Source organism: Acanthochromis polyacanthus, chromosome 10 (genome assembly GCF_021347895.1).
Source record: "Acanthochromis polyacanthus isolate Apoly-LR-REF ecotype Palm Island chromosome 10, KAUST_Apoly_ChrSc, whole genome shotgun sequence".
Taxonomy (NCBI): domain Eukaryota; kingdom Metazoa; phylum Chordata; class Actinopteri; family Pomacentridae; genus Acanthochromis; species Acanthochromis polyacanthus.
In genome coordinates this window covers 11,093,930-11,121,815 of record NC_067122.1, presented here as the reverse complement: position 1 = coordinate 11,121,815, position 27,886 = coordinate 11,093,930, and the positions used below count along the sequence as shown (strand labels likewise).

Genomic DNA, 27,886 nt, shown 5'->3' with positions numbered 1-27,886 from the left:
ATAAATACCACAAAATGATCATGTTAAATGACTTACTGATGCTAAAACACTACAGACAGCACCTCTGGGTGCTACTGAATCCCTTTGGTCGGACAAATCTGGTGTGAATCATCCAGTTAATCCTCTCGCTGAAGTAGAGGACTTGAATCTGTTGCAGCAGGGCAGTGGAGACAGCCAAGGAGTGGCCAGTGACATCATCCCTTAAGTGACCACATGAAAGTGACCACCAGGCGGTGGGTGGCGTGGACTTCAGTAGCGCTCTGCGCCACTTGACGTCTGTGGCTATTTATTTAGCTTGGTCTCTTGCTGATACTAACTGATGCCGGCATTTATTTGCTCTCCCCCTCTTGGGCCCTTGATCTTCCCTTCTCTCTCGTTGTCCGTCTTGTGAGCTCACTGTCATTTCCTCTCTGTCCCACTACAACATGTGTCCATCCCAGACATTCTCTGTTTCACTCTCAGCAACATGATCATTTGTTCTGGTCTGTGTATTTCTAGCTATTACATGCTCTCTTCCTCTGTTTTTTCCCTCTTTCTCCGTCAGCTCGTCTCTCTGGTTCTCCTTCACTTGGCTCTTTTCATTTTTCTGTCTTTTGAAGCAATGATTGCAGCTACATGGAGCAAGTTATCAGGTTAGTGTAAGCCTTCTGACATCTGAAGTTATCTTATATAAAAATATTTTCTAGAGAAGAAATCAGATTTTTGTAAACAAGGTAAGGGTTAGCAAGAACAGATTTGTTCAGACGGACTTTTCCTGATGTTGCCATTGTGTGTTCAACCCCAAAACCCACTGCTTGGTTTAAAAGGCAGGTTATCTTTTGAAGAAATTCCCCAAATTACACAATGATTTGGAGCTAGAACATGTAAAAACCAACAGGTTCATCAGATTTTCAACTAACAGACAGTCCTTGAACGAATCACATGTGATATGCAGTTCTGTTAAGAAAGTTGATCAAATATAACCTAAAAATCACAACCTTTTGTCAAAATCACTTTATTCTACATGTCATTAAAAAAAAAGTTTTGTGAAAAAGAAAAAAAAAATCCTGTCCTCCTTGGTGCAACAGAGAAGCCTTTAGTGATTCAGCTTGCAACCAGCTGTCACAAAAATGTAGGGACCATTCGGCTGAACTGCAGGCTGTGTGAACACAGAGCAGATAGGACACAGGTATAGTAAAAGCTGAAATGTAAATAGCAAATTGTTCGTAATACTTAAAGCCGCCATTTTTCTAACTTCTGTGCACATTTGGGAAAATGTGGTACATGCTGATTGCAGGAGTATTTTTCTCTTCTTTTTTTTTTTACACAATAAACTCATTTTTTAAATTTTGTATAATTAATGTTATTGACTTTGTTACACTGAACAAAAAAATGAGTTCTGGCTACTTCTATCCATGGTTGAGCTGTTTCCATAGAGGTTCAGGAAAATTATTGCTGTGAAAAATGAGCCCACGGTGAGTAAGAATGTGACAGGAGCAATAAACACCAAGAAACTGCTTGGAGTTCAGACGATTAATAGGTATGCATGGTTATGACATACTGCACAGAGTAAAAGTTCCTAAAAAATAAAAAGAGAGAGAGAGAGCAAAGGAAAGATTCATGATTCATTCCTCCTGTTAAAAATACTTTTGTTCAAAGTCAGACTAAATGTTAAGTTTGTGTGTTGATAAGTTGCTCTCTGAATTTGTCAGACATTTGTACTGTGAGGAAACGCTTCAAAAGTTCCCCCCAGAAAAAGCTGAAATATTATAAAAAAACTGCATCATCGGGAGGCCGTTTCACTAAAACACTTAAAATAAGTAAGGCATGATTTCAGGGGAGAACTCTGATTACTGGCCTGCAGCATGTAAACAATAGATTTTACAGTTACCAGGTTTTGCAGTCTTATCCCTAGTGTTCTGATTTCCTGGTTTCTGACATGTAAATTTATTCCATCTCGCTTCACAGTTCCTAAGGTCTTTCACGAAGTTCCATTTTCTCTCTTTTCTTTTCTCTTCCTCCATTCTTTCTTCTCTCCTCTTTCTTGATCTTTTTAAATCTTTCTCCCTCTCTCGGAATGTGTCTCGATCTCCACAGTTTATTTCTCTTTTGCCAGTGTTGGCAAGTGCAGTTTATTGATGTTCAGTGGTGGACATCTGAACATCAAACATCCCTCTGCCATCATCATCATCATCATCTCCTGCTGGCACTGTAAATTTGTTTTTCTTTCTCCCTCACTGATTTTGTCTCCTTTTGTTTTTTGGGGGCCAATCATTGTACCTATAGTGCTGGTTATCTACTGTAACATAATGATTATCAGGAAAACAGGACGCCCGCCACACAGCATGCTGTTAATATCGCCTGGCCAGAGGTTGCGTGTAATTTTTATCAAAATTAATATGCACAACCGAACACAGATATTTTGGCTGTAACAAGGCTACAGCTTCTACCACTTAATGGGGCAGTAAATTAGTGTTTATTTCAAGCTTGACAAAGTCAGAGCCAACACGAGGTTTCCATTTAATCCAAAATATAATGAACAATCTGGTATGTGCTTGTGGTTAACAGAATAATCGACTTTGAGTTGCAAAAAAAGAGCCTCTGCAGAGTCGAAACCTTAACCCAGATGGCATTTTATTTCTGTCACATATTTCTTCATTGTTTTATTTTGCAATCTCTCCACCATGTGCTGTTACTTCGACACCAACGACTGGATTTCGGCAAACTTTGGTGAATACTGCATCTCACTAGTAGTATAGCATTCCCAAAATTATACAAATCACCCCAAACGAGATGCTCTAATTATAGTTCAAAACAAGCTGACAGATTTGCTCATAGCAAAAGCCTTGAAGTACATGTTTCAGTGAGGAGTTTTAGTTTCACACTGTGGCTGTAACACCATAGACTCCAGAAAACAGTTCAGTGGGAAATATTGTCCTTCGCTGCAGGGTTTGAAATGGTTTATGTAAGGCTGGATAAACTTTGCAGAAGTAGCACAAAAATAATCCACAGCTTATCTACGAGAGCTGGACGTGAAGCAGTTCTATTGTTTTGTGCTGCAGAGGTTGTGGTGACTTGGTGGCCTTATAAAGCGAAGCTACAAATTAGCGGGCAGACCACTGGAGCCTATTGTCCTTGATTGAAACAGAAACCTATCGCAGGCATGCTGAGGCACACACGAGGCCACGGGGCTACACCACGAGCGTGACGCTGCGCTTGTAAAAGTGACCAAAATCCAGGATGACAAGTTTACAGAGAACAATGTGTGCACACACATCTCTCACACACACACACACACTCTGTTTGCAACTGACCACATTTCTAAATATATATTCCACTTGTTTTATCTCCTTCAACCCCTCTGCAACACACTGTACAGCTGTTAAAACTGACAATGTGTGCGTCTAAGCACAGATGGACACACACCTAAAGGAAGACAAGCATAATCAAAGGTGGCAGGCAAGCATCTGACGACTGTGGAAGACATATTACTGTTTGGCTCCTGATGACGGTTGGAGCAGAGTACTGACACGTAATCATTCAAAGCATGCCCATACATAAACTAACACACCAGCAGTCGAACTCAGAATGCAAAAGCAGATGCTCGTACTGAACAAACACACCAATAAATGCGCAGACACTCACACATACACAAGGCAATTAGCACTAACACGAGCAAATACCTCTGACAGGTTATCCGATGTCTGCATAATGTTAGCCTTCCCCTGCTGGTAAATGATTGAAGCTGACAAGATCAAGGTTGTATGGAAGTGTGTAAGATGAGAAAGAAAAGAAAAAAAGAGGGCAGCGGGGGATTTTTTTTTCATGGTTTCATATTTCTCTGTTTAAACACAAAAATGCACATTCCTGCTTCGCTTATTTGGCTCATATTGGCACAAACAAAGCAGCTAATAATATGTCTTTGCACAGAGTGACGTCTGCATGCATTTCCAGCCGTGAGAAGAATTCTCAATCCAAACAAGATAAACCGTCATGTTTGTAACTTGATTTGGGCAACATACACAAACTGTCGTGGCTTTTTAGGATCTTTAATTATCTTTCTCAACCTAAAAGTAATCACCTCTTGCATGCTACCACTCGCTTATCTTTTCATTCATTAACCTTTTTTCCAGTGTGCCTGTATTTGGGTAGGTACACATTCAGCTTCAAACACAGCTCCATGTTTAACATCACTGACATTACTTGGGGTCCAGTTCTGGCATTTGTAAACAGGTTTTCCGCCTGAAATATCACAGTAAATGTTTTTTAAAGTAAGCGTAAAACTAACAAATGTTGAGTTATTTTAAAGTTCAAAGCTTTGTATTTGAGTTCAACAGGTGGAGCCCCAACTGTTGCATAATAGCATGTTAAAAAAAAAAAAAAAAAAGCCATGTTGGAGACTGACCGGGGTTTTCTGTGTGCACTTTTGTGTGTGTTTCTGTTTTAGAGACACAGAGAGGCAGAAACAAACAGGAAAACTGCACATGCAGTCGGTGTGTTTTCAGGACTCCAGTGTGTGTTTTTGTGAGTGTTTGTATGTGATGTATAAATATATCTCTGCAGGTTTTAAAGTGGCTTTGTGGTGTTCTGTATTTAGAGGAGGCCTGGTTACCCCATTCATGTGGCTGACGCTCTCTCTCTCTCTCTCTCTCTCTCTCTGAGTCTCTGTCTTTCTGCTGAGTCTTTCATTTTCTTTATCTTCATTCTCCTCTCCTGTCTCACAGCCTGCTCCCAACTCCTGTTCCCTCTCTGTTTCACAAGGTTCCACATTATCTACAGACAGTGCCTCACAATAATGAATTTATTCTAAAGTAGGTTGAGATATTCTGCTGCAGGGAACTCGTGTGTATATCTGTGTGGGAGTTGGCTGGCTTTTAACCCTCTGAACCCGAAAACGCGCTGGCGGGTATGAAAGGCATGTTATCTTTTTTTTAAATAATCACAGAAATTATACCATTTATCACAACAACGAGCTGTAAAAACAGAAAGAATTGTTGGACTTTCAAGTTTCTGTCAGAAAGTGGTCTAATCAGCTGTGAGGTGCTGTACCATCAGAAAACAAAACCAAATATGAGCTTAAAAATGTGATATTTCATTAAAATTACTGTATTTTTCTTGTTTCGAAACAAATCAGGGCATTTGCATTGATCTGATACTGTACAAAACAAAACATTCTGCATTCCTTGGTGCAGCTGTGAAGCCATAAGTGATTCAGCTGTGACCAACAGCCACATGATTAAAATTCAGGGACTTCTTGCTTAAAGTGGGCTGAACTGCAGGCTGAACTGCAGGCTGTGTTTACACCGAAAACATGGAAGACGTATGAACAGAAATGAAAAGGTTTAAAAGGGCAAACTGCTGAACATGCAGGGTTTTTAATTCTTCAACTTATGGCATTATAACTGGTGTCACATTGCACAGAACACATTTTTGAGTTCAATTTACATCTAGCCATAATTGTGCGGTTTACACGGAGAAGCAGGAAAAATAAGCCCACAGCGAGCAAAAACTTTAGAGAAGTGATTTAAAGTCACTTCTTCCCCTTTTATGAACCATAACACAACCACTACCAGCATCATAGATTGTACAGTCTCAACTTTCATGATCCCTTTTTGCCATAACAATGAAATGAAAAGTGGTTAAAAAGTACAAAGTGTTGTTCTATCAAGCGCTGCCAGAAGAGCTTCAGTGGTCTTTGGCATATTTGATGTTCATTTGGTGCTAGGATAACAGTGGTTAAGAAGTCCAAAGAGTGACACACATCACTTAACGCTGATCTACTGATGTCACATCAAAAGCATCGCTCAGATAGCGGGAGGGTACATTGGCTGGACTCCACTGATAACAATGTGCTGTGTGAACATCCATGTATATCAAAACACTAACCCACCTACGACTCCGCTCAGACAAAACCACTCTGCAGCACTACACAATGACAAGCTGTAATATTGGAGTAATTCAGCCACGCATGTTTTGAACAACAATACTGATACTGAAAGTGTCACTCTGCAAGATGACAGGATTAGTTCATAGCTCATAATGTGTCTTCAAGCATGCAAAAAACACCACTTGGATATGCTAACAAGATTTAAAAAAAAAGAAGAAAGATTTTCACAGGAAGGGGTCTTTATAATGGGGCATTAAACACAAGAAGCAGCACCTTAGACATAATACGGCCACAGTAACAGTAAAGTCACATCAGTAACTTCAAGTTATTGGTCAAAATAAAACCTATAAAGTTGGTCATTTTTCTTTATAGTATGAGTTTAAAGGTGCAATGTGTGCCCAAAACGTTAATATACTGTCAAATTCACTAGCTTGCTATAGCTGCCGTGAAAATCTAAATAAGTGCTAGCCTGTGTCATACATCTGTGCTAATGTTAATGAAAATATTTTCAAAATTAAAGGCACATTTCCCTTTAACTCTTCCACTCACAGAGAGGGTCTTTGATGATCCAATCAAAGCTCTTTCTCTTAAAAGGATGTTTGTGTTGGAAGCGATAAATCAAACTCAGTCTATTATCTGTTGCTGCCATCTGAAACACTGAGAACTTTATGTCCATACCAACTTGAAAGATACCACAGCCCTCACTCCTACTTTTGTACCATAAAGCAATACAACAGCCAAACTGACAAGGTGGCACACAATGTAAAATTCAGCTTTGAGGCTGCGTTGAAGCTGCCAATCTTCTTGGCAGTGTTTTTTTCTCTTTTTTTTTTTTTTTTTTTTTTTGCAGTGCTTATTCTAATGTTTCAGCCTCAATATGGTCATGATTTAGTGATGTTAAAATGTTGCATGTAGCGGCTTATGTTAGTTATTTTTGCTGTTGACTCATCGGCAGTGGTACATGAATGATGTAAAAGCTTCCAGAGTCAGTTGGCTCTTTTTAGCCAGCATGTTACACCATACATAATGACAAACAGAGAAAGCTCCATTCAGTCTCACTGCAGGTCACTGTAAGAAACTGCAGTTTAGGAATAAATTTTGAACTCCTCTTTTTTGTGTCTTTATGTAATATTCAAGGTAATCCGGCATTTTGTACAGGCTTTAAAAGAAAAGAAAATATTAGAGTGAACTGGTTTCGTGACTCTTCACTCGGTTGTAAAACACTTGACACACATGGACCCCCGCCTTTGCATGAATGCGTTTGTGTGACAGCGAGACAAATGAGGAGACAGGCAAAGAGCGACAGTGCTGGTCTGTGTTTGCTTGTGTCTCCTCAAAGTACGCCGGTCGATGTGTATATCTGCAGTGACAGTAAGATACAGAGAGTGTTTGTGGGTCGGTCCCTGCATGTGTGTCTGTATATAACTGTGATTACACCAGAGCAAATAATAACAGCTTTGGTTCATTTGTAGCCATCAGACCTCACTTAAACAGCATAAATCACAAGACTAACTTCTGAAGCACACGAGCACGCACGTCCACTTGTAGGTCCGCACATGCTAAGTGTGACTCTCTAAACCTTTGCGTGTGTGTGTGTGTGTGTGTGTGTGTGTGTGTGTGTGTGTGTGTGTGTGTGTGTGTGTGTGTGTGTGTGTGTGTGTGTGTGTGTGTGTGTGTGTGTGTGTGTGAGAGAGAGAGAGAGAGAGACATTAGCCAGCTCCAGCCATGTAGTCTGTAGCCATAATAATGGTCAACAAAGAAAGAAAGCAATAGCTAGACCTCCCACAAAGTGAAAATGTTACACACAAACCCACGCACACAACCTGAAACATTCCCACTGACTTTCATTCACTTAATCTAATCACATTGCACAAAATGTGGGCAATATGTTAGTGTGTCTGAAGTGGGTTCAGAACTCAAGGAATCAACGTTTTCTAACATTTCAACAACTTTTCAGAAAACTCAGAGTGCCGAGTTTCCTTATATGGAATTCCCATTTGAAAGAAGTTGCTCAGTTACGTTGGGCTCACTGGCCACCAAGGAAGAATTCCAGAAAAATGATCAAAAGTATTTACAGCATCTACTTGAAAAATGAATTTTCTTGACATTAATAATTCATATGTTCATAATGACATCTGCAGACCCTTTAAAGTCGTAGCAGATTTCTTCTAATGAAACACTTTTAGTTTCTCTAATTGGGGCAAAAATAGCTTTTGGAGCCTTTATGACCCCAATGACGGACAAGTTAGTACAATGCGGTTGGTCTGTTAACAACTACATGTTTTCAGACAGCTCATTTGCCCGTCAATAGACAATCAGTCACAGCATTTTTTTTCATATCCGCAACCAACATTTTCAAAACTCTGGCTTTCTACGGAATGGTAATTTGAATGTTCAGGAAAGACTGAGGTGAAGGAAAACATTAGTGCTCTGTAACAGGACATAAACTGAACAGAAACCTGCATGAAAGTCATCACAGCTGAATTCTCCACCCTCTCCTCTCACTCTGCTTTGATTCTGATTGCTGGCAGGTGTCGATTAGTTTGAAACTGCAAGAAATACTGAGCTGCATCAGATCAAGTGTCTGTGTTTTCATATATATGTATTTCTTGTGCGGTAAGTTTTCCAATTCTCTCAACTGTGAATGCCAGGCAGCCCTGAGGAACATACTGATGAGTAGCTTGTTGAGGAACCACACAAACTGACAGAGAAATGTTTCAGCACTTTTCTGACCCCACACTGAGCCAGGCCTTCGATTTATTCCGACTAAACGCCCTCCTGTCACCTTACTGTAAATAACCTGTGGACACTTTTTCAAAGAATTCAAGAGGAGATTGAAGACAGACACCCTTATATGACATCACCATAACTCCACAACAGCAGTCAGACTGCACGTCGACCTTCAGCTGCTCCAACACTTTAAGAGATGTATTTTGAAATCAGATAGCCACAACAAAACGTTCGTATGACATGACTTAAAGCACGAAATTCAATCAAGCCAAGACATGCTTAAAACACAAGCTTACATGGAGACACCTAGAACAAAAATAAAACATTTAAAGCAATATGTTTTGCCAGACTGAATAATTTTTCTATCATCTGTAGTGATCATTGCTGAAATTCAGTCTGACCTTTACAGCACGAGTCTTTCTTTCTGCCCACTAATTCACTGTGGTGCTCTGGAGAACATGAAAAAATAGTCTGAAACAAGCAGTCTGGAGCTCCACTATGAAAAAAAATGCAGCAGTGACACAGAACTGAAAGCTCTGCAGAGGAAAGAATCTGTCCTTTCTGTAATCTTATCCACATGAATGCAATTATGGGGGGGCATTATATTTGTTTAGTGGTTTGTCTTTTGTCAGTAATGAAGTGTTGTGTGTATACGACTCCATTGTGCTTTTACTACTGAAAGCCTTTCCCAACACACACACACACACACACACACACACACACACACACACACACACACACACACACACACACACACACACACACACACACACACACACACACACACACACACACACACACACACACACACACACACACACACACACACACACACACACACACACACACACACACACACACACACACACACACACACACACAGGCCAGAAGCCAGTTGCCAGGTTTTTTTAAAACATCCTTTAGGAAAAATAAAGCATCTCAAATCAGAGCCAGATCATTAGTCCAGTTTGTAAGAGGGAGGGGAAAAAAAGCAGGTCAACAATCAACAAAAGCTTCCATTTTCTTTAAGCTCCCATTCAGGAAGAGTATCAACTGTCCTATTTTCTCCTCCGACCTCCTCTTGCCTTCCCTGTCTTGTCCTGTTTGGTCTTTTCCTCTCCCTCCTTCTCACGTCCTTACCTCCTATCCACTGTTGTTTTCTCCCCTCCCTTCTTAAAAACACCATCCCCTGCTCCCCCATCACGCCTCCCCCATTCATCTCCTTCTCTCCCTCACTTCTTTCCTCCTCCTCTTCCTCCTCCTGCTTTCCAGCGAGCCGAGTCTGTTTTCGATTACGTTCTCATGTAAACCCAAATTGTGATTAAACAAACACTGTGTGAGTGCGTTTGGCCCCCTATCAAGTTTGCCTCTCCTTAAATGTATGTACAGACTGACGCGCACACACACGGAGATATATCTGCAGACATGTACAAACAAATGCAGGACATATATAAACATATAAGCAAATATGTAGATCAAGTAGACACACAAATTACTAAACTATGTGGACACACTGAACGTGCAAAAAAGACCATGCACACAAAGACTGCATACAGAAGCCCATGCTACATACTGTATATCATATACATACTGCACACATCATGATATGGGACCCCAATCACTATTATACGGACACACAAATGGGCACACACATGAGCATACAGTATGAGCTTGTACACATCTCCAACGCCTGCTGGAGAAAACAGGTCAAAGGGAAAAATCGCAGTTTTAACTATGTGTGCTAGCAGCTCCAAATCACCTTTATTTGTGAGGTGAAATTACTACCACATGCAGCCTCTGTGCTATTTCAGTGCAAACATATAAAAATTCTTTGCCATAAAAAAAAAAAAAAAAAAAAAATCAACAGGCACACAACCTCCCACGAACTTTTCATAGGTTCTGGCCCTGCAGCGACTTAGCTAACCGGCTAGCTGCTAAAGTAGGCAGCTGAAAGGGAAAGGTGTTGTTGCCGTGAACTTTAAGACCGCCTTGATGCTGGATTCTGCTCTGCAATGAAACATGCTGTTTTATTCACACATTCATATAGGAGGAAACGCACAGGCCTGCACAAACACACACAGACCTTCTGACTTCTTGAATGCACTTATGCTCTCTAATTCATAAAGTGTTTAAGACCTGGTGCATGAGACTGAACATATACTAACACTTGTACAATAACTTGAAATACTTCCTGAATATAGACAAATACTTGGACAAAGTTAGAAGCATGAGAAACAGCTATTTCAGCATCAAGATGATTCCACCGACTGTTTTGTAGCTGTGATAAACAGAATAGAGCAAGCTGGAAACAAAATCAGTTGTTTGCCTGCCACTTAAAAAATACTTTTAAAAGATGAACAAAACTTTAGCAGTCTATGACACAAAAATGGAAGGAAGTCTCTCGGGGAACTTGTTTTTATCCCTTCACGTCAGCTCGTGTTGCTCATGTGAGGCGACGGTAATGAAAGAAATGGAAATTAAATGTTCGAGTCAGAACTTATTTGGAAAAGGTGTTATTTTTTAAAGTCAAAAATTTGTTTTTGATTTATTAATCTATTTTTTAATTAACTTTGTCTAATGCAACAGTTCAAAATATGCATAAAAATGAGTTCTGGGGAAAGATATGATCGATAGGTCCCGACCTAATTATCGAGTAAAGCAGCATCAGCAAGAACACAAGACAAAGGTTAAACCCAAACAAAAAGTGCCAACTACAGGCCTGGCTGTTGCCAAAAAATTGATTTTCTACAGGGAGAAATCATTCTGGTGACCCCGACACAAAAACAGAATTTCTTGCTGAAATGAGGTTAAAAAAAAAAAAAAAAAAAAAAAAAAAAAAAATCAGCATACTGAAGAAAGCCGAAAGAAACGCAGTCACCTAGGGCATCTAGGTTCACAGAGTGTAAAATGTTTGAAGGTATTTTTAAGAGAGCATGAAGGAATGAATAAAAATTGTCCGGGTGTAACCAAATCTCTCAAATTAGCCCAATATCATTTTCTCTCTCTCTCTGTCCTTCTGTTTCTCTCCCTCTCCGTTTTCAGTATCTCTGCAGTGTGTATTTATCTAAATATGTCTTGGGACTAAATCGCACTGCCGTCTGGGCTGTGGGAAACACACACACATACACAAACACAAGCCGCGAAGAGCAGACTTATTTTAGAGGAGCTCTGGTCAGGTTCTCTCTGTAAAAATCTTCCCTTCCCTGAATACCAGAGAACATCAGCGTGGGCCCTGTGGTGCAGCTCTATCCTGGAGCCTATGGGTCTCCTGGTGCAGGGTCAAGCCAGAACATGCGCTGCCATTTTTAACCAAATGGCATGTTTTCCTTTGATTTATGAAGCAATTACATGAAGTGAGACTTTAGGCGTGAATGTAAGGAAGATTGACAAACGTGTTGTGCATACAGTTCACTGGTGTATATGGGCCCTGTGGTGCAGCTGTGTGTCAGGTCCTACAAGCCTTGTGGTGCAGCTGCATACCACGGTTTGTACATCTGAGTCATGTTTAATTATTAGGAAGTTCTGTCGTGGGTGTGTGGTTTGGTATAAAGTCTGCCATGCACCAATACACACACATCGAGCAGCACACACTCACACACACAGAACCACACTTCTACATCCAGCGCCTGTGGTGTTAAATCAGCGGGAGAGGTGGCGTGAGAGAGGGATGCATTTGTTGTGTGCTTCTGTGTGTTTGTATGTTCGAGACTTATTTGTTTCTCGCCAGCACCCAGTGGCGTGAAACCCAAACAAAACCCTGGAGCCTAGTGACAAGAAAACAATCTTACAATTCCTGACAGCAACACAAACATCAAAGCTGTTTGTTCGGTTTATGTGTGGGGGCGAGTGCAACACAACAAGAGTGCATATGAGAGAATAAAGTAAGAAACGAAATGAGTGGACCGGATAATGACAAGTTCAGAAACTTTACCCCTCATCCTTCCATGAGCGTTCCCACCAATCGCTTGTGAGGCCCCGTCTGTCGCAGCCAATCACTGGACACGCAGTGTGCACCCACTTCCTGTAACACTAACCGTAACATTCCAGCAGGTAAACTATGGCAGTCGCCTCTAAATGGACAATTAGCCAAGATTAAAGGCAACCTCCTCGTCTTTCTCCATTAACTTAATTAGGAGGAAAAGACATCTCAAATGACCCCCTGCTCCCTTCAGCCTTCCCTCCCTCTCTCATTTCTCTCTCTCCATCCAGCTTCTTTTCCCCTGACTTAACCAGCAACTTGTATTTACAGTAAATGGGGAGGGTTACGTCCACACTTTCACATGCTGCTGAAGCATTTGGAGGTTAAATGCCTTGCACAAGGGTAACCTAATGGTGCTGAAGAGCATATCTCATTACCATCAGTGCAGGGATTTCAACTGGCAACCTTCCAGGTCATGATTTGTTGACCATTAGAATCGTGCTGGTGATTTTTCTCTCTTTCACTTCGGTCTCATGCAGTTAGCCTCCCTTAGAGCCGACTTATATTTTTCCCCCACCAGCCTTTAGCAAAACTTTTGAGGCGTTTATCTAATACTGTTATTCAATGTGGTCTACAGTGAACGAGCATGTAGGGGTTAAGTATCATTCTAAAGGACACTTTGATTGGATAAAATCCTTCGCCAGCCACCCCTCTGGAAATAAACTCACTTTCTCTTTCTATTAAGCCTCTAAAAAAAAAAAAAACCTTTTAGGCTGAACCTCTGTCCGCAGGTACCCTGCTGTGATGCAGTTTGTGGGGTGCAGTGAGGACATCAGTAGAGCACAGAAACAAAGTTAGAAAGCAGGGAAGCGCTTAAAGCTGAAAAAGGCAAAAGACTTTACAAGCTTTAATAGACTATTGCATGTTATCTAACTAGAATGTGACCAGCTTATTGGTACCTGAATCTTCTGTCCGTATCTTTGATTACACAAGCTTTCTTCATGTAGATGCATTTCTACACTACACTGCACTGCATATGCTAATTTACTAAGAGCATGAACTTTAAATGACACACAGCAGAATGTCTTTTGTAACTTTTTAAACAATAACTCGTTTTAATTTAATTGAGTTTAGCCGTTGCTGAACTGTGGTCGCAAACATAGTTTAAGAAAAGAGTCACAAAGTCAGCCACCACAGTAATGTCCACTGCAAAAGTCTGAGTAAAGATGCATTAGATTATGTATGAAATCAACTTCATTTTTAAAAGGCCAATTGACTATTTGATCTTTTAAAAGTTGCATAATCTTGCTTTGAACAGTAAAATCAATCGTTTTCTTGACGTCACAGAATTCATTTCATGCATCTGCATTCTGCTTCGAAATATCAAGACAATGACTCCATCTGTAAAACACGTGAGAGCTCTCCCTCTGTCCTGCAAGCCAGAGCTTTTACAGTATTTCACTGTCCATGAGTGTTGAAACATGGTCAAAGATCACCTCCTACATTATGTAATACTCAGCATCTGAGGCCCCATGAGAGCTGCATTGGTGAAGGGGAAACATCTCTTCAGTCTGAAGCGACTCATTTTTCATCTTCCTCGCGGCCCCCTCATGCAAACCTATCGAATGTAACGTGAGCTGCTTTAATGGGGGTGGGGGGTGGGGGGGTGTTGTTGCTTCACGAGTATCCCTGGCTGTAAACCAGCGCGGGTTCAAATGCACAGACGGTGCAGTTGGGGTCCTGACACACAACATACACTTTCACAGGCATGCACACATAAAACTTGCACACACGAAACCAACTCCCAGAGAAGAAAGTGAAGATAACAGGACGAGGCACTGTCTGGGTCAGTGTTATCAGTCTGGGTCAGTGTTATTAGACAGGAGACTAACAGCCATCAAGTCACTTAGCAAAGCAAACCTCCCCGATACGGTGTAATGTGTGCTGAGGCACAAAAGCCCTCTAACCAGTGGCTCGCAGTTTTCCATTCAAGCAATCACGAATATGTTGCTTTTTAGACCAGAAAGTCGCTGCACTCGTAGCAAATGCATTTTACTCAAAGCTCAAGCTTACTGTGTGCAATAGTGTGTGTCTGTGTGCATGTGCTGTGAGACCACAGTCTCTGCAAACTGTGGGGGGAAACGACCACAGACTGCACACACTGAAACCCACAGACTCCAGTCCACGATCCATCTATCTCACCATCCCTATTTTTGTTTTCTCTCCCCCCCACCAAGCACCTAGAGGGGCCACAGAGACCCCGATCCATCCATGCATCTACTCGCAACCTTTATCCTCCACCAGCGTCCCTTCATCCATCCATCTCCCTCCCTGCACATGACCTCCCCAGTGCCTATTGTTTATCTGTCTTAGTCAGGCACTGATCAGCCGCGCTTACTGCCAAATTAGGACATTTTCTAAGAGGAGACAACCGCTTAAACTGATTTATACACTATGTTCATCGAAGCAGGATTAAAGACTGTGTTAAAAAACTATTATCCAGCCTGATACCTCTTGTCCTTACCTCCCCCACCCCACTCCTCTAGAGCAAAACCTCCAACCCATGCCTATTTTCCCTTAATGCTAGTCCAGCTCCTTCCCTTTCCTCCCTGTTCCAAACCTCAGACCACAGGGCTTTAATAGGAGGGTTAAGAGGTAATTCCTATCACACTGCCATCATTTAATATCTAACCGAGGCTGACAGAGAGGAAGGTTACGAACCCAAACCAGAAAGCCACCAGCAAACCCCCCTGTCTCCTCCTCCTTACTCTCCTGCTGTTATTCTCTCTTCAAGTCTCCCTCCCTCTGACTTTTTGTCTCTTTCCCATCATTCTACCTCCATTTCTTCCTTTTTCTGTCTCTCCCTCTTACTCTCCTCTTCTTATCTCGGTCTTCACATTACCAGCACTTCCTTAAGTCACAGAAAACACAGTGAGGATGTGAGAAAAAGGCATGAAAATGGAAGAAAAAAAATGAGAAAAGTGGAAAGAAAAAAAGCGCAGGAGGAAACTCCAGACACTGTAATTTAGATTGTGCTGATGGCAAAGTAGGGATATAAAGAACATGAGATTTATAATGTTAAGTTTGGAACACTTTCACCCTTTCCACTCTCCTGAGTTGTCTGAGAGGCCTGCGGGGATCCATATTCGACCGGTGATAAATAAGAGCTATCGAGACCAATTAGGGGTTTTATAGAATAGTAAGCCAGGCGGTGGAAGAAATAAGACTGTCATTCACGAAGAACAAGGGAAAGGCTCGGAAAACAGAAATAAACAGAGTGGAAGCATGTGTAAATGTGTGTGTGTGATGAATTATTACTGTTTGTCTGCGTTCGCATCTGTCACTGTGTGTGTCCCTGATGCTCACATGAGGGGTTCTGACTGTGTGTGATCCTGGAAGCCACAGTTGACGTAAATGACAATTTACTTTGAGCCATAACAGTCTGCTTTGCTGTCTTCTGCAATACATCACGCCTCGCCGCAAATATATGAAGCGCACGATTGGTCCAGAGTTTTAAATAGAGGTTTCACAGTGTGCACCCCACCAGGAGGATTTCATCTTTCCGTGGTTTTTTTCTGCCAACACAATATATTGCGTCGAGACGGGACTAAATCAATCCATTGTCATCATTATGAAGCAGTATAATTATTATTGTATTTTTCTGCAACTTTGAACTGCTATGTTACAACATAAAAGTTATGATGACAAGTGTTGTCTTTGACAGAGAAAACTTCACAATTCAACTTTAAAAAAAAAAAAAAAGATTAATCACAGTGTACTGCTGTTGCCCAATGAAAACCAGAAATCTTCATAAGCCCAGTTGTTCAGTTCAAGTTTAATCTGGATCAGAAATTCCAGGGTCAGGTTTCTCAAAGCAACATTGGATTGGATCACACTGATATAGATAAACTATTGAAGATCAATAAATTCAAATTGTCAATGTTTTGGATGGCATTACGTATCACAATGTAGGCTGCCAACTGTGTAAAGAACGGGGAGAATGGCCGGCATGGGCTCACTTTAGGAGAAAACAACATGAAAAACAGTAGAAATATTCAGTTTTCACTCTCTTTCAAACAGTCCAATCCGTCATCTGACTCACAATGAACTTTTTGAAGCTCTGCTTGGAGGAGACAATGGCACAATCATCTCTCACCTCCAATGCAACAGTCAAAGAAATCAAGTGCAATCAGGTTCCTGAATTCCACTCCGAGTCCACTCTTCTGCTGGGTTCAGGTAGTCCTGATTTTTGGTCCACACATATCCCAATCCTACTAAAAGGATTTGAACACAAACAGAAGGTTTGATCCAAATCAAACCCAAATCTGGATTTTGTGGTCTAATCTGATTTTAGAACCTTTTCCCCTCTTTCTAAACAAGCTACTTTCATTGTTTGATCCCGCTGATTTGGATCAAACAGTGAAAACGGGTTGACCACCAGCCAATCAGATCACTTTGCAACAACTTAGTCCAAGATGGCAGCTTGTCATGAAATAAAAACAGTCTTGTTTTAAGTGTGATGGCAGGGGATCTCGTAGGTAATTCAGTGAGGTCTTAGGTAGGCATGGGGGAGCAGTCTGATCTTACAAAAGAGCGTTTAATGTTTCCATTTCAACTAAGAGAAATAACAGCTAAATAAAACACGCAGTTTTTATTGGACATTAATTACAAGACCTGCTTTAGCATTGGAGAATCATACTATAAACAGAGGAGTTGACATCCTGTGCATTTCTTTGTAAAGTCACTCCTCCAACGAAAATACAGTGAAAAAAATGCCCTCAAAGAGTTTCATGTCAAAGACTATATTTTTGACTTTCAAACAGCAAATGCCTGTAGGCTTGATAATATTGCAAAAGCTTGTAAGTTTGTTTGGATTTATAGGAGTTATGGTAGAAAGGATTTCAATGGCGGACCAAGTTTCATAACAAATCAACATGTCAAAAAATTTCCACAGTAACTTCTCCAACCTTCCTGCAGCACAATCCACTTCCCTACTGCGGGTCCAAATAACTTTCAGCAAAGCTTTGAAAATATGAGGATGTGAAAAGTACACACTGACATGGTATATTTGATTATTTTGTGGGGGAAAAGTTGTAATTTAAGACATTTCTTTGACACTTTGATACCCTGTGGCACGGCGTAACACAGCGTTGACTTGAATCAACTGTAAGGTAACTGTCACTTCCTGTGAAGAAGCACGCTGCGCACCTTTCAAACCTACTGTTCAAGGATCTAGGCAGTGAATCAAAAGCTTTATCGGGGTGTATTCCTTTAAATTTCAAACCTTCAATCATATGGAAACAGAAAAAAGGAGAAAAAACACAGAAGAATACACCTTTTCAACAAAGAAAGTTTACAGTCGCTTCCAAGACATTCTGCCTCATGGAAACATTGCTAGAAAAGTGAATGAGAGAAGTGAAAAGTTTAATGTCCCAGAGCTAATATTCCCTATGCTAACGCCTTACAACACACACTCATTGCAACACAGTTGGAGCATCAATACGGTGCATACACACACAAAAGCATGATATATAAACTCAGGAGTGCAGACAATAATCATTGCAGACACACAATCGAAAGCAAGCATGCACCTTCACACACACACACACCACAGTCAAGCTCTAGCTTCACTTGAAGGCAGCCCAATGTAAACAGCTATAAAGTTTAGAAGGTGTTTCAACCTTCAACCTAGGCTGACAGAGACTCTCTGAGGATAAGACAAATAGAGAACCTGACAACTGGAGTGGAAAGAAAGAGCGCAGATGGAGAGAGCAGAGGAAAAGAGAAGGAGACAGGGTGGATGCACCGATGGGACGGAACCGGTGAGAGGGAGAGAGAGCATGTCTGGGAATGTGAGATGAAAGAGAGAGAGAGAGAAAGGAGGGCAAGTGGGAGGCTTCACCGCATCAGTATGACCTGCTCCTACACTCTGAACACTCTGGGAAAACTCCTTATTCCCGAATAAAAATTCCACACAAGTCCAAGCAAAACATTCACTCCAGGCACACTTTCACCTCTTAAAATCGTGCACACTCTCTCTCTCTCACACACACACACACACACACACACACACACATCTGACACTCGCAGTCTTTTTCACCTCTCGACAGGAGCACAGAGCGGCACTGTGTCACCTGGCGCAAGACTTGAACCCTCAACCCGGATGAAAGTTCTGACCTCGCACCACGGCCGTGTTTTCAAATGGATCACGTAACAGATCAAAGGAGGCAGAGGACGAGAGAGCGAGGGTGATGGCGGGAGAGTCGGAGAGAGATCGCGGATGGAGAGGTGGAGAAAAAAATGAAAACAGTACTCACAGCCGTCCTAGTTTGGGGTTGGACTGGAAGAGAAGCTCTGGGAGAAACTGGAGTTTGTTTCTGTTCAGGCGACTGCAGGGAGAAACAGAAAAGGAAAAGAAATAAGTTCATTGTGAACAGAAAAAGACAGTCATAATAAATCACTGGGATTTTGTGTTGACTGAACAATCGCCACACAGTTAAGTCACCTTGAAGGTCGGAAGGTTCAAACTCATGGGAAAGTCGCTCTGGTTTCCTGTATTCGTGGCCTACGGGTTATCACACTGTGCTTAATGCATGTGTGTCAGTTACAGGTTATCAGTGTTTAAGCTCTCTAATCATCTTCACATATACTCAGATAGGAGGAACGAATTTGTGCTACTGGTGCTGAAAGATATGTCGGGTAGCAAAAATACTTATCCAGGATGATTCACTTAAATGACACTATTCTTTGTACAGTTACAATATACTTTGGCAAAAGTCTTAATCTGTTTTGTCCCTTTATGAAAAGACTGAATCATCAATTAGAGGATTACAAGAGAGCCAAGTGCTCTGCTGTGTATCTGAATTGTAAAGAAGGAAAAAAATCTTACTGGCTTAGCTTAATCTTACTGACCTATTTTTTTTTTCTCTTAGGAAAAAATGTATAAAATGCAGGAGCTTTGCAGAGGAATTCAATATTTCTTATTTATAGGACTGATAGCTTATCCATCGTGTATAAGGTCATGATGGTACACATGGTCTGCACACACAACCCCAGGACAAATGCTACACTGCCAAGAAAACACACACACACACATACATATGTGTATATATATATATATATATATATATATATATATATATATATATAAAGGCTCTTCAAAGAATTGAATTCATTTTTATTAAAAGGCGAGAAACAGAAACAAGCAAAAACCTGTAATTATGACCATATGGATGTACTGTTTTCAAAAAGAACATTTATTTTTAATAATATCAGTCTGCCTAAGCGTTGATCAACATTGGAACCTGTGCATGCTTTCTTGGCAATATTTCAAATAAACCTTTATCATGTTTTTCTAATGATAAACTAATAAAATCCTTCTCATTTCCCAGTTCTTCATTGTATTTTCCATTTACATTCTGTGTTTAAGTAAGCTGAATGTAATGAACACATGGGCAAATATTTAAACAGGAACAGCAGGCAGAAGAAGATGGAGAGACTGAAAGAATGGTGTCGTGAAAGCAGCTAAGAGATAGAGTGTTTTAGAATGAACGATGTCTCCATGTGTGCGCGCATGTGTGCAATAGAAAGGTGGGGTTGGCTGAAGCGGAGATAGATGAGGACAGTGCGAGCAGAGGGAGTGAAAGTGTTATCAGCCTACCAAAGCATTTGGCTGAGAAACGAGGCGTGGAAGGGAAAGAGAAAAGAAAAGGAGGGTGGAGGGTCACCGGGTCACGAGGCAGAATCTGTGCCGGAGAAGACACAGACCCCAACCTTTGAACCCCTGTGATAATGATAATAAGACCCTGACTTTCACTTCTGGTTGCACCGATGGAAAGAGAAACGTAGTCCAAAAAGAGACATCCACCATTTGAAATAATTGACCCCTGCTCCTAGAAAATAACTGCTCATATAAAAAATAAAGCACATGATCAGCTACTATTACTGTTATGAGTCACTTTTAAGACGTTCGCTCACAACACAGTTCTGGTTTGTAAGAGAAGACTCCTTTGTGTATCTTTAAGCAATAACGATGACTTTTTCTACTTGGAATTTTTGAAATCACACCAGACCACAAGTCTATGGGCACTATATTTTTAAAATTTGGAAAATGATCCCTATTAGTCAGATTCACAGTAAAATCCAAGAGGAATGGTTTGGAAACTGAAGGAAAATAATCGCACTGGGTTTAGTATTTTTGGTGAAGAAAACGAAATCATAAAAATAACAACTTGATAAAGCCCTGATTCTTTTTCCAGAAAATCCATCTATTATATTCACACACATCATTACAGTCTGACATTTCACAGTTTCACCCACGATTGTATAATTCATGTTCTGACATAAATTAATGTTATCTCCTGAAGAGACGACTACATAAGCTCCATGTTTTCCACATTGTGACTCCATAAATCACATGGACTCAGCAGCTGGACCTCTCACCTCTGGCCTTTCACCCTGACCCACAACATCAGAGACCCTGTCAGCTAAGCATTTTAAAAACCATTTCACTATCAGTAAAGTAGAAGGTAAAAATTTAGGACCCTCATTCTTACCATAGAATTCTTGTCTTTGATTTGTTTTTTATCAAAAACAGAGATTAACTTTGGGTAAATGTCATTCTTACACTGTGATGTAAATCAAATGCATATGTAATTTTTGTCTGTGCTTTAAGTATTAATGAAATACTTTCTCTTGTGTGAATTTCCACACTCAGCTGCTTTGTCCCTCGTCCCTCCTCTCATCTCTAGCCTCTGACCCCTCCTGACACACTGTATTAAAGAGCCTTTTAACGTTAAAGCAGCTCATCACCTCACACTTTCACTATCAGATGTGTAATCTCCAGTTAGAGCCACGTGTTTCTGTCACTCAGGGTCTCTCAAGACTTTGTACTGTGCAGAAGCCTGTTGACGGCTTAAGTGAACCGCTTTCTCTCTTATGTCTCCATTACACCACTCGCTTTTTCAGGGACTTTTATTTTGAAATGTAAAAAAACAATTCCTACCTATTCTTACTCCTGTAACACTTGTTCTGTTCTTTGCAAATCAATATCATTTCCAAAGAAGCTGGCCAACATTCATCACTGTGCAGTCACATAGTAACATCCTTGACATCACTCACATAATCAGACTGCAAAAAGACAAATTAACTTGTAAATCCAACAATGCTAAGAGAGCCAGCTCGCCAAGTTTAGAAATTCTGTCCTCACCTGAAAGGCACCTACATAAACCGCAAATATTTTTTTAAAAGAGATTTTAAAAGATATCTGACAACACCCAAAGTGTGTAAATTTGCCTTTGTGTCTTCTTCCTGCAGAGCTGTCTGCCCGTCATTCCTCCAACACGGAGGCATAAACAGCCAGGTGTGTGTGTGTGGGAAGTGTCGTGTTGTACACCGACACCTCGATTCTGTTGACTGGAGCCTCGGTGTGAGCTGACAGATACGCAAACACACACCAGCACACACAGAGGGAAGAAGGCAGCATCACGGGAGAGTCCATGGCGATGTGTGAATTGGATGGACTTGGGTATCAACCAGGTACGATCGCCGTGTGAGCACATTTTACAGAACACACAGGCAGAAGCACTATATCAAAAGTGTGTCCACTTCGGGGGGGGGGGGCAGCAGTAGTACGTCAAACACGTGTGGCTTGGTGTTCATGGGTGGATGTTCGTGGACGCATATTTTGTGTGTGTGTGTGTGTGTGTGTGTGTGTGTGTGTGTGTGTGTGTGTGTGTGTGTGTGTGTGTGTGTGTGTGTGTGTGTGTGTGTGTGTGTGTGTGTGTGTGTGTGTGTGTGTGTGTGCAGCCTGTTGGATTTTTCACATGCCTAAAATACCTTCTTTTGGCATCAGCTGCTTAGTTTACACCGCCTAGTTTTCTCACTCACACTCCACAGGTAGCAGTGTAACATGGTACTCACAGTCTCTCCAGCAGTCTGAGGTCCTGGAAGGCTCCTCTCTCGATAACACTGATCTGGTTGTCCTCCAGATGACTAGAATGACGGACATAACGAGACACAGAGAGAGAAAAGACAGCATTTGTAGTTTAAAAAAATGCAGAATTCAAAAGCAGACATAGTATGTGACCGTTTAGTGAAGGGCAGCGAATATCAAAGGGAGGCCATAGTATGAGTGATTTTACACAGTTGCAATCAGCGTGTCTTTAAAATGATTTAGTTTAAGTATCACACTGACAGGCAGTCATATAGACGGGAATATGTTTTCTGGCCAACGCAAACAATCAAAGAGACACAAGCGATCAGTGCAGCAACGTGAAGCAACAGTTCAAAGAGTTTATAATTCACAAATGGACAATTTAGCAATCCAAAACAAGTAAGTAACAACCCATCACTCTTCCATTCTTCATCATTTCTCATCCCTCTTCCAAGTGGTGCGCCCACTATAACGCATTTTCCTTTGTTTTTCTTCTTTCCCCGCTCTCTGTCTGTTGTCATGTTTTGGGGGCACACTAAGGCTTTCCAGATGGGACACAAAAAGGGAGAGAGAACATCTCAACTGATATGTGTGTTTATATTTTCTGTCTGAGGATGTTAAGAGTGACATCTCCTTCGAGGGAAGATGGGAAGGAAATAAAGGGCGCAGAAAAAAAAAGAATTACAAAAAAATCGAAGAGGCAGAGAATGAAGAAGAAGAGATGAAAAAAAACAGTGAGTCTCAGAATGACAAGATGGATTGAGTGAGCGAGATATGAAAAGAAACACAGAGCCGAAGAACGCTGAAGAAGTCGTATCAAAAGGAGACACTGTCTGGCCTTCCATGTGGATTTTGAATTGTTTTGGCATGACCCTCCTTTAAGCACTCTTTCAAAGAAAATGTTTAGACGTGAAGCTGTATTTCAGCCATTAATCCATCGCATGTCATATGGGCTCGCTGCACAGACACACATGCAAATACACGCACATCTGTTGGACTCACACTGAAACATACACTTGGATGAGAGATAACAGACCCAGAAACACACACAATGAAACATGCATTCAGGCACATATGTATACATGAAGATTATACCATATCTATCTGCAATGCACAGATGTATGCTCATTTATCCTCTCATTTACTGAAAAATGAAAAAAGGCACTTGTATTCTTAAAAATGCAAATACTAATAAAGCAAAATCTGGGTTTAATTGGATGTTAAAATACCACATGACAGCCATTCTGCATTATAAGCACTTCTTGTTTTTTTCCCCATTTATTTTTATATTAAGTTAAAGAAACAGTAGTCCCGTATGAGATGCAAATTTGCATATTTTTTAACATTATTCTCTTCAGATTGTATTACAAAAGCATAACAATTTCTGGAGCATTCTTGCAACAGGAAAAATAACTTTTGCGTACATAATTACGGGGCAAAATTATTCAAACAAATCATCTTTTTCCAAACATCACTAATAATATGTTGCGTAAATTGGTCTAAAAAAAAAGTTACAATGAAAATGATTTTTTAAAACCAGCTTATAAACAACAGCAAATGTGCTACAGATTGCAATCACAGTTTGAGAAACAAGTCTAAACTGTTAGCTAACAAAGTCAAACACAAAGTGACAGGTGTAAATACATGCAGTACGGGGGATTCGTAGACATGCACACCCAGCACTAATGAGCAATATCAGATAAGTGAGTAAACATGGAAGGCATAAACGGTGGTAAAGAGTCATGCACTGCTAGAAAGAATTCCTAAACACACATAAGCATTTGCACAGCCTTACTCCAGCATCTGTCATAATTTACAATCCAAACATGAATGATGAATCCTACACGTTTATTCCAATGTAGCTGTGTTTTCTACCTCCTTATAAAAAAGCACATCCTGTAAACTCCGGGAAAAGCTAAATCAAGACGTAACTTTGAATAACTATCAAAGTTTATTTGTCCAAATGAGAGATTAACCACAAGCTGATTTAGTGAGAAGCATTTAGAATCGCGAAGGAGGCCAAACACATGGTGCGGGGAGACGATGCTGGCATATCGCTCAGATGAGGTATTGTTTTTATATTGGTCTGTATCAGGCATTAGTCATCCACAGAGATGGAGGAAAAGAGAGCAAACAAGCATTGAATTCATGTGGGACTGGTGGGTCCAATAACTCTTTCATTCAAGCCTATTAGAAAGTCTTTATAAAAAAGTGCAATGATGTCACGCCACCTTATATCAAACTGAGAGAACTTGGCCCCGGAAGGAAATGAGGAAATGCTTCAGGGGATATTAACTTTACTTGTTGTTTACACACAACGGGTGAAACCACATTAACTTTCCGAAGCCAAATGTTCAATATCAAGCACAAGTTTTCACCTACATCTAAATTTGTTTGGAATTACTCAATTTCGCCACAATCTGGAAGAGATCTTGCACAGCGCGGCTGCCAAAGAGATTACGCTAAGTGTTGCGCATGCAGTGTGCCTGCAGAAACTAGCTGCGTTTGAGTGTGCAGATTAAAAAAAAAAAAAAAGCATTCACACTGCTGGATAGGATTACAAGCTTTTGGATGAACACAAAATGATGCTAAATGTTTAATCAGATTACAGCCGACAGTCTGATTTCGGTGCTCTCGTGAGGTCAGCGTTGGAAGATTTAAAATGCCAAGAAATGAGTCCAGTTAGCATATTATTTTATTTTTGTACTCTGTGATCACTTGAGATGTTAAAGTGCAACCAGATAGTTTAGCTGTTTGGACGTTTTTAACAGAAGTCAGATTACATGTAATGCCAGACGTGTACTTCAACAGGAAGATATATAAGTAATTAGTAGTTGTACGTAAGCATTTGGAAGTTATACTTTTTTTCTTCCTGTGACTTACCCTGGGAAGAATGCTAGATGCGCTAAAGTACATGCAAAGTTTTCCCATGGGAGGCATGTATGGCGGAAATGACCAGGAATCACAGAACCAGGCACTTTGTGTGTGTGTGATAGAGAAATGGAGTGTGAGAGTTATGTACAGAGGTCTGGTAAATAACATCAGTACCCATTTGACTAAAGATAAGGCTAAAGGTGGCCATTAATGGTGCCCATGCATGCGTTTGTTCATCCCTTGAAACAAGTGTAAGAATGTATGTGTGTAGGATGTGTGTGTGTGTGTGTGTGTGTGTGTGCGCACTTTAAAGTGTTCTTTCTCAGACGATCTCCTCTTTCCCAAGCAATCTCCTCCCAATTTCTTTAAGAGATTTAGAGTGGGGAAATGTCACAGCAGTTTATCACCAACCACATGAAACAAGCTGCCGGTCTGCCACACGCAACCGCATAGCCGTTTTACCTTGGTCCTTCTACCCAGTCTTATGTACATCGAAGGCAAACAGCTGGATTTTCTTTCTCTTTTCCGTTTTGCTCAAACACTCAGGAATATTAACCCTCTCAACAAAAAAAATGTCGCCAAAAGTACATCCCTTATAACAGAGAAGAAGCCATGAGAAGAGGAAAAAGCTTCAGATTTTCACCTTTTGTACCGTCTCATTTGAAAAAAAAAAAAAAGTATTCAAATACAAGCTTAAAACTTTTAACGTTTCATTGAAATTGCTTTACTCGACAGGACACATTTAAAGAGTCACTAAAAAGAAACCATATGATCTCAACAGATTCTGTTCAAACTTAGCTGCAACCAACAATCGCATGACAAGAATCCAGGGACTTTTCAGCTGTACTACAGGCTGTGTTTATACAGAGAAGATACGAGACAAGTATGGAAACAAATTTTTAAAAAAACAGGAGTCGTAAAACATCTACAGTATGTAAAGTAATAAAATGTTTCCATAAAGATAACATCTGTGGATCTTGCACATGTTGATACTAGTTGTACAATGAATAATTAAGGTTTAACTTTCTATTTATTCAATTTGTGGCAGCATAAGTTTGTCAAACAGCACAGAGGAGGATTTTCAGTTGTCTCTACTTCTAGCTATGGTTGTGCTGTTTCCATAGAGGTGCAGGACTTCACACTGAAACGAAAAATGATCCCACCACGAGTAAAAAAAATGGGACAGGAGCAAACAAAAGCCCGGACATTGTTTGGAGTTCAGAGGGTTAACTGACATAAGTTCTTCAATCTACTATCATCCTAACAAGCATGGTTCTGGTTAAACAAATACACGTACAAAATGCAAAACACACACATGCAGAAACTCATTACCACTGCTCAGCGTAGTTTGTGCTGGAAGTGTATTTTTATCTGCCGGTCTGGTTAAAACTGAGTGAGGAGGGAAGCTGCATGCAGCCAGCGGTGATTATAGTTATTAAAGCCCTCTCTCTCACACACGCACGCACGCACACACGCACACACGCACACTGACATACACACAAATTTCAGCCACTTGAGGCAAGAGAGTGAGAGAGCCCTTGAAGCCAGTTAGGACAGCTGAGAGGAGATGAGCAGTCACACTCATCTCCTCTCACACCGAGTGCAGCCATTTAAATATGACGAGTTCAACAAGAAAGCGTCTCGGCAATGATTTCAGCGTGTCATTTGATTTTTTTTTTTCCTGCCTCAAGATAAAAGATTGCACTGGCACAAAGGCAAACGACAGAATACAGAAAGTGCTTGTGTTGGATAAATGTTCATTTCTAATGTTTACCGACAGCTGCATGTTTAGTCTGCAGTCAACATGTCATCTTTAGGAGCAATTTTTTGCCTTGAAATGGAAAATTTCTCAGTCTGGCACATGAAGCTGTATTTGCTGTGTTTTCCCCCCCTTTTTCAGGCCCCAATAACAAGAGCTTTTCTGAGCAGATAGTATATATCAGAACGGCTGGAATCGCCAGTTATGACACATGAAATTAGTTCAGGCCGCACTGCATCATGCTTTAAGAGGGGATCCCTTTGTAGTCAGTGTGTATACGAGAAACAACACTTAACAAAAAACACCTTTCAGCATGCTCCAGTGAGGATTGTTTCCAGGCAAGCTTGAGCAGTGTGACGCAAAAAGTCAAGATTTGACATTCTGAAGAAGACCAGTATCACAGTTGTAGCTTAGTTCACAGTTTAGTCCAAAATTCCCCAGCTATTATTCAGTGCAACATGGGAGACAGTGAAGAATTTTACATTGCATTGTCACATCTTTTACAGTTACTTATGACTCAAGATTTCTTACAAACACAAATTGCATCAGTGACTTTCTGCGTGTCATCGTTTCCTCACCGGTTCAACATCTTTTCGTGTTGCTTGTTTGATAAACGGGAGTCTTGCTGCTTGTTACTGGCATGTCAGCTCACAATTACTCTATTATTTAACCTTGTAAATATCCAGTAATTGCGAAATTCAACTCCTTGGATGGGATGCTTGCATTCTCTCCTGCTTTGAAAGCCCTCATTAGGATGGGAAACTTTATTTTATAGAGACTTGTTGCCCCTATAGCCATATGCAG

General features: G+C 40.7%; 1 protein-coding gene across 1 annotated transcript in view; it reads right to left on the bottom strand.

The window, feature by feature from the left end:
* slit3 (slit homolog 3 (Drosophila)) overlaps positions 1-27,886 on the bottom strand; it is a 303,620-nt gene that overhangs the window by 258,993 nt on the left and 16,741 nt on the right. Inside the window, 2 exon segments of the mRNA XM_051954454.1 lie at positions 18,833-18,904; positions 22,437-22,508. Of these exon segments, the coding sequence (XP_051810414.1) occupies positions 18,833-18,904; positions 22,437-22,508 (144 nt within the window).